We start from the raw sequence: 12342 nt of genomic DNA, 5'->3' as shown, positions 1-12342 counted from the left end.
CAGGGATCACCCAACACCTGTTAAGACTGAATATTAGCTCCAAAGTCCACTTGTGGCCTTGAGCCACATTTTTCTGTGAATAATTTATACACACACACACACACACACACACACACACATATAAATTCTTTCATTGTGAATATATATATATATATATATATATATATATATATATATACTTTCATTATGCCTCTTAAAATTGGTTTTGTTAGTTTACTTTTCAGGCCCACAAATACGAAAGCTAAGTGAGTAAAGGATGTTTCCTTTGTGAACAAGCCTCTGCTAAGGTGAGAGAGAAACTCAACCTTGGCCATTAGTGATTTTGTCACTAAAACATAGCTTGAAGTCCAAAGGAATAAGAGGTAATTTAGGATGAGCCAAATGTGAATGACCAAAGATCCAGAGCACAGATTCATTTTCCCCCGAGTAACACGCTCCACTGTGGAAGAAGGCACATGGACTTTTACTAGGAAATATATTGGTGGGACACTAGGTAACTGGTATATAAAAAATTAGGTTAATCTTCTCTAAATGTCCCAGATGCTGTAGCAGTCTTAGACTTTGCATTGGTGGAGGCAAGATGTCTGCTAAGCTTAGGAGTGCGTTCCAGGAGCTTTGCCTAGTTGTTGCAGGAGTGTGAGGTCAGTCGTAGAGGTTGAAAGTAAATGGCTACTGTACATAGCCTATGACAACATTAGCTTCATTCTACATTCCGTCTCTCCGCAGTTATGACGCTGTGCTTAGTCAATGTAGGTGTGGCTTCTTCAGGGTTTTTAGATCCACCTGGATTAGGAGGGAAGGGGATGCTCTTTAGTCTTCAGCTATGACCCAGCAGTCTGGAAAGCCAAGCTTCGGTCCTGAGATACTATGTCCAGTTAACAATGTTCAGTTATCCCTATAGTGTGCGTAGATAGAGAACTCATAACTAAGGTACAAGCTTGTATAAGTGTTTCGACTCCTTAGACACAGTTTCCTATTCCTTCTAGTGTCTCTTTATGATGCAGTGAATGAGCACATCTGCCTACAGTCTCAGAAGCTTCCCTTCTTAAAGAATATTCACTTCTTTCCTACCTACAGTTTTCTCCCTAATACACTGCCCCCAACGAAGTACCTTGGTCTTTCCAGGCATAAAAGCCAGAATGAACCACTGCTAGTTGCTTTCTGTATCCACAGCACGTTCTTCTACCCAGGCAAACCCTTCCTCCGAGAGAGACAAAGATACACAAAGGAAGCATGAAGGTATCTCAGCAAAACACCCAGATATGTATTTAACAGGATCTTTCATGTATAGCAATGATTGTTTAAAATGCTGGTATTTCAAGCCTAAACAATAGGATCTTTAAAAATAGGTCCCCTGGCCTTCTCTGGTCTCACAATGACATCTCTACAGAAGCTAAAGTTTGAAGTACAGTGAGCTTGAGAAAATATTTAGCTCGTGCCTGTTGTTAGAGACACACATCTCACCATTTCCCAATGCTTTCACTTCATGTCAGTAGAACACTCCAAGCTGGAGTAGAACACTCCATGCTCTCACCATGGAGAGAGCATCCAGCAGGGCAACCTTGGAATCTCCTGTTGCCTCCTAAAGCTGGATACACCGCCCATCTTCCGTGTTCAGCTGTTCCGTGTCCCTAATCACCCTGCCCACCTGGTGGGAGCTGGGGCTAGCCTGCCAGGACTCTGGTCTCAAAGCTTTTCTGAGAAGTAAACATCTGGGGGACTTTTTCCTGCCCCACCCATCATCCTCCAGAGGAATGTCAGCAAGAATCCTAGGTCAGCAAACCAAAGGCATCCTTGGTCTACCTGACTCCTGCCAGAAGCAGCAGTGGCCTTTGCAAAAATAACAGCAAGAGGAGGGAGGAACAGAAGCCCTGGCACCAGGAAAACCTCACACTTACCTCCTGCTGCTTGTTTACAGGCAGCCCAGAAAGGGGGAAATGAGGTCACCAAGTACTGCTGCTCCCTTGCCACTGGGCACAGGTGACCTGTGACATGACACCCCTAACTGGACACATTCACCAACTGTGCTGGTCCTTCTGGAACCTAAACTATGACATGTGATGGGATTATGGAAATTACATATATGCATGCCACTATGTTCCCTTTATGCAGTTTCATGCATGCTAGGAGAACACTCTACCACCTGGACTACATCCACAGGTTCAGGTTCTATTTTTTTTTTTATATAGGGCATCATTGTTGTTGAACATCACTTTGTACCAGTCAGCAGTGGCCTCTAGTCTCTAGAGTCTGTTCACAGATTCTTCTTATACATAAACTGGGTATCAGAGGGACTGTATTAGGTTCCTCAAATGGTGAGTTGTGTATTTCATGATTCCAAGCTCAGATTTCTGGCTGTCAATGCCTATTTGCAACCTTTTCATGGGATTACCTCACCAGGACCACTTTAGATTTATTTGTCAGTGCTAGATGGAAGAGAAGTATTCAAATGTCCCAACATAAAGAGATTCTGAGTCCTCTTCAGAAAAACTAAGTATTTGGAAAATTCTGAAAGTAGGTATCTCCAGGAGAACCAAGTAGTTCATAACTAAAAATAAAATATAAACTCATTTCTATTATTTTACAAAAAGTCACATTCTGTTTACTGTCTAGCTCAATTTAAGCACTACTGTGTATATTGGGTGTGTTTCTATGTGTTTGTGTGTGTTAGAGGTGTCTGTGGGGTAGACACTCTTTAATATCAAGCAGGAAAAAAGCCAAGAATAAGCATACTGTATAAATCAGAAGAACTAGAGTGTTCTGTAGCTTTGAAAAACATTGTGGCCAAACAAGATTTTCTGCCAGGTGCAACCTGGGTTAGCTCTATGTATTCTCAGTGGGAACAAATTATAAGCCCAGCCTACAGTGGCATGCTCTTACGTAGTTCAGCAGCTTGGTCAGACCAACATTTTGTTCAGAAAGAAGGAAGAGAAGATGCCAGTTCCTTTACAGATCTATAACTTTTCCAGATAAATCTTGGGCCTCCAAGAAGAGCCTCTATAACCAGAGACTGGAGGCATATTTTCTTTGAAAATTAAATTGCAACATATTAAAGCATTCTTCAGTGGGAGGAGGATTTCATTGGGCCACCATTACTAATGAATTACCATTAACTGAATGTGAGGGCACTGTGCACACACAATCTCTCCTAGCCTCCAGTAAAGGTCATGACAAAGTTAGCAACTGTCACATTTCCAGTGTAGAAACCAGAGATCGGAAACCAAACAAATTTGTTCAAAATTAGTTTGAACTTCTAGAAAGTGATGGAAATTCTCCACCCCAATGGTCTTGGTTACTCTTTCTGAAATCCGGCAAAGTTATCCAGCTACAGTCAATGGTAGTGGGTACCAGATGACCAAGAAATAAATTGTGGGCATCCGAGTTAGACAGCAGCTGCAGTCCTGATTCCAGATGCCCAGACTGAGAAGCCCACTGACTGAGCACAACTGTCTCCAGTAGAGGGAAGACGACTGTTAAGAACAGAACAAGATTTGGCCTTGAATTCTATGGTAACCTTTGATTATTTACTTATACAATGAAACTAACAAGACGGTCCTAGGGAGGAGTTTTGAATAAGGATAAAACTGGTCACTTCGTGTGAGGTGCCTGCACACAGTAAGCTCTTATATACAGCAAGGTCAGGAGCCTTGTAAATCACTAGCCTAAAAAAAAAAAAGTAATGGTCTTTTCTGATGTGCTTTCTTCTTTTCTTTCTACTTCCCAGATATCTGGTACTGTCACCCTGTTATTAAGTATTTGCATTCAATTTGTTTTCCTGAAACATATGGCAGCCCACAGTCTTATGCAATGCCTGGCCAATTTTTCTAGTTCTTTCCAAACAGAATCAAAATAAAAGAGTATACTCTATTAGTAATGACTCTTTCTTTCTTAAGAGTACAAGTAGATGTGGGGAGACCATTACCTCAGTGTGCTCAGACATTATTAAAAACAAATTACTCAGGGCAGTAAAGGGGGAACAGAAAAGGCTGGAGGGGGCATGAGGAGGAGTGAGAGAATGGGGCTCTTGTTGCCTCACACACGACACTATTTAGAAATGGTTTATTTTCCTAATGTGACCAGATGGCTCACAGTCATATATAAAAACACCTGAAACCATACTGATTTGCTTGACAAATGTCTTAAGACCAGTTAGGCCAGACTGAAAGGTGTGTGTCTATTTGAGGGTGAACTTTGTTCAAGGGTTTCATTGTGTGCTGAAGGAAAGGAGACCTTGGGGTTGGTAAAACCCCAGCCTTAGAAGAATAGGCAGTTGGTTGAGCTGTAAGTTACAAGTTTGAATTTTCACTCTACTAATTCCTGGTGAGGTGACATAAGCAAACTGGTTCATTCCTTCATGTGAGAGGCAGGGTTATAACTCAGGGTTCTGATAAGATATAAGAAAATATTATGAAGGAATGTGTAATAGAGCCAGATGCCTGGTGAAGTAAATATTAGGCAGCATATTAGTTGACCCAATAGATGGACTTGGATGTATCTTGTAACTTAAGCTCTTGGTCTCAAGAGGACAGAGATCATAGCCAACTACAAGAAGGTGACAGACTTGAGATCAAGGGAAAACTGAATTGAGGGATATCTTCAGACAAATTTTTGCAACTCTTTTAGTTCTTTTCTGTGTGTGTTTGTTTCATTCTAGAGAGAGAGAGAGAGAGAGAGAGAGAGAGAGACATAACACAACTTTTCTCCCTTTCTACCAGTCAGTCCGAAGGCTCGAACTCAGGTGTTCCAGTTTGGTGGCAATCACCTTTGCCCACTGAGCAGTCTCACTGTCTGTGATTCTTATTTTCTTCATATACAAAATATCTTCCCCCCTCTGATTTTTGGTGACACTGCATGGTGTCAACATTCATTTTCATTTTGTTTTGGTTTTTTTCTGTTGCTAAAAGCAACAACCATTGTTAAGCTTGTGGTTGTGCTTTCCCAAATTGCTAACATTTGATGAAAAGGATAGACTTTCTAGCATATTCCAGTGGAAGAATTATAGCCAGGCTCTGGGATTTTTAATCTGCTCTGTCCATCCACAAACTGTGGTTAAGGTAAATATCTACCTATGAGAAGTGACAGTGGCTTCCATAACCTTGTGCTTTTAAGTGTAATGAGATGGAAGAATTCTGCCACCATAGACATCCTCAACTTCCTTCACTGGAACAGAGTCTGAGTCGCAGTATCTGAGCACTTGAGCCATCGAAGAATTTCAAGGCCAGGTGGTCTGTGTCTGACTGTTGGGTAAATTAAACGATGAGACTCAGGAAAGCCCAGGTTCTTCAGGAGATCCGATCAATCAACTGGATGGCAGCCTAGCACATGGGCTATGCATAAAGCTGAAGTACCAAAGACTGAAAGAAAATAACTCAGATTTTAGCTTCATTGAAGAGTAAATGTTTGCGGTAATTGGCCTTATGATCTTCAATTATTTAAAAAAAAAAATAAAGCAATCCTCTTTAATGTCTAAGTAAAACCATCATACATTCTTTTCAAATTTTTACTCTTTGTGTATGTATATGCATATGTGTGTGAGAAAGACATACACAACACATACACACACACACACACACACACACACACACACAGAGAGAGAGAGAGAGAGAGAGAGAGAGAGAGAGAGAGAGAGAGGCAGAGAGTGTGTGTCTGTGAGAGACTGAAAGCCTCCGCTTCATAATGGCTGTGTAGAGGTCAGACAACATTCAGCAACCAGTTGTCTCCTCTACCTGAGGCAGAGTCTCTCTCTTCTACCATGATGCATATTCCAGGCTAGGTCACACATGAACCTCTGTGCAACTTTCCAGTCTTTTTTTTCCTTGCTAGGTATGCTGGGATTACAGGTGCACACAACCACACAACTTTTTACATAGGTCATGGATCTCAAACTTGGGTCACCGGCCATGCATGGCAAGTGCTTTAACCACAGAGCCATCTCATGGGCCCTGTGGATTCATTCTTACTAAAAATTTTAATACAACAGGTAAAACTTAAGTCTTCTTCATTGCCTTTACTTTCTCAAAGGTTAACTACTGATATGAGTTAACTGTGGACTTTTTGAAATGTTTTTTTCCAATATGCATAATATGAGAGATGTTCATTTTAATGGGTATTCGTTAAAAATTGCTTAAGTGATTTTATAACTAGTTTTTTTCCCTTGGTCATATTTTTAGAGATAGTTATGCATCACTTTACAGATATCTACCTTTCATTTTTAACTGTTGTTTCCTGCCCCTTAGTATGAACGTACTGTTCCTTTATAAATCAGGTCTTCATTAATCAATTTTCTATTGCCAAGAGAAAATACCCAAGAAAGTCATATGAAAGAGCCCATGGTTGTAGAGGTTTCTGTTTGTGTTGGCCTGTAATACACAGTATATCAAGGTGCAGGACTGTAAGATGCAGATAGGTATTTATTTCATTGATACCGGGGAACAAAGAGTGGAGGGAAGGCTAGGGTCCCAATATCCACTTCCAGAGCACACACCAATGACCTAAATTCCTTCTATTAGTATCTCCCCACTCCTGCTGGAGTAGCCATTCTAAGATCTAATACAAAAAAACTTCCAATAACAATTAATGAAAAGGGCTGGAGAAGGACATTTCATACTCATCAAAGGAAAAAAATACACCAAGATGACTTTTCAATTCTGAGTATCTATGACCCAAATGCAAAGGTACTCACATTCATTAAAGAAACATGACCGAAGTTTAAACCATACATGGAACCCCTCTCTCCTCAATGGACAGAAACTGAATAGAGAAATAATGAAACTAACAGACGTTTTGAATTAAATGAACCTAACAGATATCCACAGAACACTTCACTCAAATACGAAAGAATATATCTTTTTCTCATTACCTCATAGAACCTTCTTCAAAATTGACCACATATTGATCCCAAAGCAAAACTCAACAGATATAAGAAAATCAAAATATCCCCTTGTATTTTATCAGACTGCCATGGATTAAAGCTGGACTTCAACAACAAAAACAGAAACAATAGAAAGACTACAAACATTTGGAAACTGAATAACTCTTTACTCAATGACAAATGTATCAGGGAAAAAGAAAGAAAGAAATTAAAGACTTTCTAGAATTCAGTGAAAATGAAGGCACAATACACTCAAACTTATGGGATACAAAGAAAGCAGTGTTAAGAGAAAAGTTCATAGCACTAAATGCCTTGCTAAAGAAGAGATCTCATACTAGCAACTTAATTGCACAGCTGAAAGCCTAGAACGAAAAGAAGCAAACACACCCAAGGGAGAGTAGACAACAGGAAATAATCAAACCCAGGGCTGAAATTAATCAATTAGAAACAAACAAACAACAATGAGACAATACAAAGAATCAACAAAACCAAGAGCTGTTTCTTTGAAAAAAACTAACAAGCTAGATAAACCCTTAGCCAAACAAACCAAAAGACAGAGGGACAATATCCAAATAAACAAAATAAGAAATGAAAAGGGAGAAATAATTACAGACAAAGAAGAAATCTAAAGAGTCATTAGGTCTTATTTCAAAAGCCTGTACTTCACAAAACTGGAAAATCTAAATGAAACGAATGATTTTCTTAATAGACGCCACTTACCAAAGCTAAATCAAGATAAGGTAGACGATTTAAATAATCCTATAATTCCTGAAGAAATATAAGTAGCCATCAAAAGTCGCCCTGTTGTGGATGGGCCTGGTGCTGTTCTTGTGAAACAGTTCCCTAATGAATAAAGGAGCCAATCACTGGGCGAGTAGGAGGGACTTCCAGGTTGGAGGAGGAAGAGAGGAAGCAGGAGAGAGTTAGGTCCTTTTAGACTGGGATAAGGAGAGGACAAGATGTAATTTCAAGTGTCTCCCAATTTCAATGGTGGATCTGTCAGGAATTGCCACTGGAGGATTTAGAGTTAATAAGGCTATTAGATTAGGATTTTAGTTGTTGCACCCAGCAATTGAGTTACTGTTGTTTCAGAATTAAGTTTGTGTTGTATCTTCCTTCTGGCAGCAAAGCATGGGTTTTTGCTGGATGTGTACCACAAAGCCATGGGGTATTTGAAACATGGTATTGGCTTGGTAGCAACCTGCCCATGGGAACTTAGCAAACTGGGTGGAGATGGTTTTGGAGCTCCTGGCCATAGAATCTCCACAAGATAAGAACAGGCAGACCAGCCAGCCAGGGCAGAGAGTTGCAGACTCCAGCACAGAATGTGCCAGGTTGTTTGTTTGTTTGTTTGTTTATATTTCCCACAACATCACCCAACCAAAAAAAAAAAAAAAAAACCCCAAGGGCCAGATGGTTTTAGTGTACAGTTCTACCAGATTTTAAAGAAGAGCTAATACCAATACTCATCAAACTATTCCACAAATTAGAAACAGAAGGAAAACTGCCCAATTCATTTTATGAGTCTAAAGTCACTCTGATACATAAACCACACAAAGACTCAACAAAGAAAAAGAATTTCAGACCAATTTTCTTCATGAACATTGATGCACAAATCTTCAATAAAATGCTTGCATACCAATTCCAAGAATCAAAAACATCATACACCATGATTAAATAGACTTCTTCCAAGAGATGAAGGGATGATTCAATATAAAAAAAAATGCATCGATTTAATCCTTCAGATAAACAAAATGAAAGTAAAAAATCATATTTGCACTTTTACTTCCATAAGATCCCATTAACATGTAGTAAGTCCTCTTTCAACTTTATTGTTTTAAGTTATTTTTCATGTTCTTACATAGAAGCTATTATTTGTTTCACTAAAGCTTTTAATTATATTAAAATCTTAGGAAAGGAGCCTTTTTCCACTTTTAGTTTTATTTAACCAACTAATAATAATGTAAGTATTTTGCAGCAACTTATCAAAAAATTGCCAAGAAATATCTAATCTCATATCACTGTTGTAATTAAGTGATGGACACTCTATAGAGTTGAAGAAATGAAGCCCCACAATGCTGGAGTCGGGGTTCATGTTGTTGTTTTATTTATTTTTTGATATAGGGTCTCCCTGTGTAGTCCAGGCTAGCCTCAAATTCATTATACCCCTCCCCTGTACAGGGATAATAGGAATATACCACCATCCCCAGCTATAAGAATCAAATCTAAATACCATTACCTTTGTGTTCAGATTTTCCTTCCATGTGAATATTTGTAATCTTACTCAGTTTGCATGACAGCCTAGGCCCTCAGAGTAGGAGGGACTTAGGTAAGGATGAGCTCATTTAACCTCTGTACTTCACAGCTCGGCAGACTAAGACAGAGCATCGGGCTGGAGAAACTTGGGGTTCAGCTGAGGTGCCTCCCATTAGGCTGTGTGGTTTCTGTGGTGGCAGTATTTTGTAAACAAATTCTAGCAGTTTCCCCTGATAATCTACTAAAAGGAAAAGAACAAAAGGCTTAAGTCAAACCATTGTCAGAACTTCATTTTTATTCATAAAGTAATTTAAGATGACATATAAAACTAAAGGTTCTTCTTCATATGCTATGAGAAAAATAAAAACAATGAAAACATCCTGAGGTCAATAATGTACTCTGAATACTTTCTGTTCACCTTCTTGGTAGGCTTGTATTTCATGGAGAGTCCTATATGGTTTGGCTGTACATGTGCCTTCAAAGGTCCATAGGCTAAGGGCTTAATTCCCAGCCTGTGATACTATTGGGGGGAGGGGGTGATGTAACCTTTAAAGTTACTTTAAACATAGTAGATTCAGGATAGGAACTTGAAAAGGGGTTAGGGATTCCTGTGTTCATTTGTACCTGCCCCCTTCCTAGCTGACATAAGTGCACAGTCTTCCTTCACGACATGGTCCTACTACTGTGACAAACCATACTGTCATAAGCCCAGATCAATAGGGTCAGTAACTGTGAAACCCTCTGATACCAGGAGCGAAAACAAAACATTAAATTGATTTTCTTAGGGATTTTATCACTGCTACGGAATGTTAAGTAACACAGATGGTATTGCAATGCTAAGTACAGATAAATGAACATGCTTGTATTGAGCTGCTGTGACTATCAAAACCCCTACTCAGCACTAGAAGGGTTTTGATTGGCTTTTTTTTTTAACTCTGCACTTTTCTGCACTCAGAACTCAACAACACTTGAACTCTGAATTTGAAGAGTCATCTTGGCTTGTTTGCCAATACCTTTCTTAGCCAGTACAAAGAATCAAATGGTCTACCTGCATCCTAAACTTTAACAATCAGGAGTTGTGTCTACTCCCCAGAAGACAGAGATGGCAGTAAACTTTAGCTTTGATGTCTTCAACATTTTGTGCTAAAAAGGATGGGGGAAAACCTAAATGTTACAACAATACTCGGCAAGATGGTCTTGGTTCCTCTCTGGGTAAGATACATATCAAGAAGAGTCTACTGTGTAGTCATGGGCTATATACCCTCACTGAATAAATCCTAGTTATTTTTAAGTCTACAGTTTGGTCGCCTCACAGCCTGCATGTGTTCAACTGCCCTTCTTAGACAAATTCTTTAAGGTTTTTGGTTGCATTTTTTCCATTTCAGTTTGTTGAAATTATTAAACCAGACCACATGTCTCAAACAGCTTAAGATATGAAACATATGCTCACAACGAGACCACAGAGGTAGACCCCCAGAGACAAGGCCAATTTTTATTTTTAGCAGAGCCTTTAGATGCCTGTTCGACATGTTTATTTAAAAAGTAGTTGTTGTTCATCCTGTATGCCAGGCTGTCACAAGACATACTAAAGAAGAGGGCCAAGTTTTTTCCCTCTAGGAGCATGTGATGCTATCCCTCAGTGCTTCTTTCATGTCGGGAGACGGCCATTTTGAAGAATTAGAGGTTCAAAGGAGGTCATAGGAATAAAGCAGAGTTTAAAGAGGAGCATCCTTTCTTCCTTCAGTCAGTCTCAAAGTGAAGAGCAATCATTATCAACTTCCTTTGGACCCCTCTATAATACATTAGAGTAGCTACATAACCTATCAATTATATACAGTGATTCATAAAAATGTTCCTTTGTTTTCTACAAGACTGCAATTCTCCCCCATTATCCTATATCAGACATCCTAGGAACATGAAAACTAGCAACTATTGAGGAAGATTCTAACTTAGTCCCAGACAGCTTTCTCTGTATGGTGCATCCATGGTGTGCTGTGTCTTCAGAAGTAGGGTCTTATGATTTATGAATCTTATTTCTTTCTTTACTGATTGGGAAGTCAATTTCCCGTTCCTACTGGAGATTTCTGATTCCAGAACAATTTTGTTTCCTTCACATCTTCTTCCATATTCTTTTGAAAAAGAAAACCTAGAAAGGAAGAGTATTGTGGAGGAACTCTGTTCTACAGCCTGTACTCTACCACTTCTATTGGAAATTCAATGTTCTTGATTGTGAAAGAGAGGAAAACATCTAGCTTCATCAGAGTAATGACTTGATTAAGGTAAATTAAATGGGTGTGTCGATGAATAGTGATTTCTGTCTCCTTTTCCTAACTAATCCTTAAGGTTGTAGATCATATAGTTCTGGTATATTTCATACTTTGGAAGGCTTTATTTGGCTCTAATGTCTAATGGGACTGGTTCTCTCTGTGCTGAGAATACTGCCTTCAAAGTTGGGCTAACAAGTTCTGTGTCTGGATGAAGCTCAGACTTGCCCATTATTACATTTACCATGTGGTTATGTGAACTCTATACCATATCAGAAATTTTCTAAAAGTTCCCATTATGAAAGGTGCAGGTCTCACATGATGTGTTGATTATCTGCCTCTTTTATTGTGATAGATGGATAGAGAACTCAGCTATCAAGATGATTGCCACTGTGTCCTACTGCCAGATAGCAATGATTTAGTAATAAGGCAAAACCAGACTTGTCTAAATACTTAACAATAAACTCCACAAGCTAGCAAGAATATCTTGTAGTATGTGGCTGATGCAAGTTCCACATAAGTCATCCTTCAGTTCATTCAAGGTCTCCTTGTACTCTATAACCACCATGAAATTTCACAGGGCATTCTAGTATACCCTGTTTTAGCATTGGGGACACTCCTAGTTTGGTAGTTGATTTGAAGTGCTGAAATTTTTGGCATACCCTTGACCTCAATAAATTCCCCTTCCCTTGTTGGACTAGAAAACAAGTCTGCCTGCCATTGCAACTTAGTTCTCATTGTCTACGCCCATGTGAAGCTGAGGACTGGGAAGCATTTTCTTTCTTTCCTTCATTCTTTGTTTCTTCCCATATCAGATGCAACACTGCTTACTTAAAACCAAACAGATGTGTACTGTAGACTGTGTTGTCGTCAGGTTTATAGGTTGAATGTCCCATCTCTCTCTCTCTCTCTCTCTCTCTCTCTCTCTCTCTCTCTCTCTCTCTCTCTCTC

General features: G+C 39.4%; 1 protein-coding gene across 2 annotated transcripts in view; it reads right to left on the bottom strand.

Moving 5' to 3' along the window:
* Positions 1-210: 210 nt before the first annotated feature.
* LOC110329861 (cell surface glycoprotein CD200 receptor 3-like) overlaps positions 211-12342 on the bottom strand; it is a 35551-nt gene continuing 23419 nt past the window's right edge. The window contains exon 6 of one of the 2 annotated variants that reach the window (XM_021209762.1): positions 211-783. In XM_021209762.1, the coding sequence (XP_021065421.1) occupies positions 774-783 (10 nt within the window). In that variant the 3' untranslated portion in view covers positions 211-773. The remainder of the gene's footprint in view (positions 784-12342) is intronic. The other variant, XM_021209765.1, reaches the window with a different exon arrangement.

Source organism: Mus pahari, chromosome 12 (assembly GCF_900095145.1).
Source record: "Mus pahari chromosome 12, PAHARI_EIJ_v1.1, whole genome shotgun sequence".
NCBI classification, from domain to species: domain Eukaryota; kingdom Metazoa; phylum Chordata; class Mammalia; order Rodentia; family Muridae; genus Mus; species Mus pahari.
This window is presented reverse-complemented; position numbering and strand designations above follow the sequence as displayed.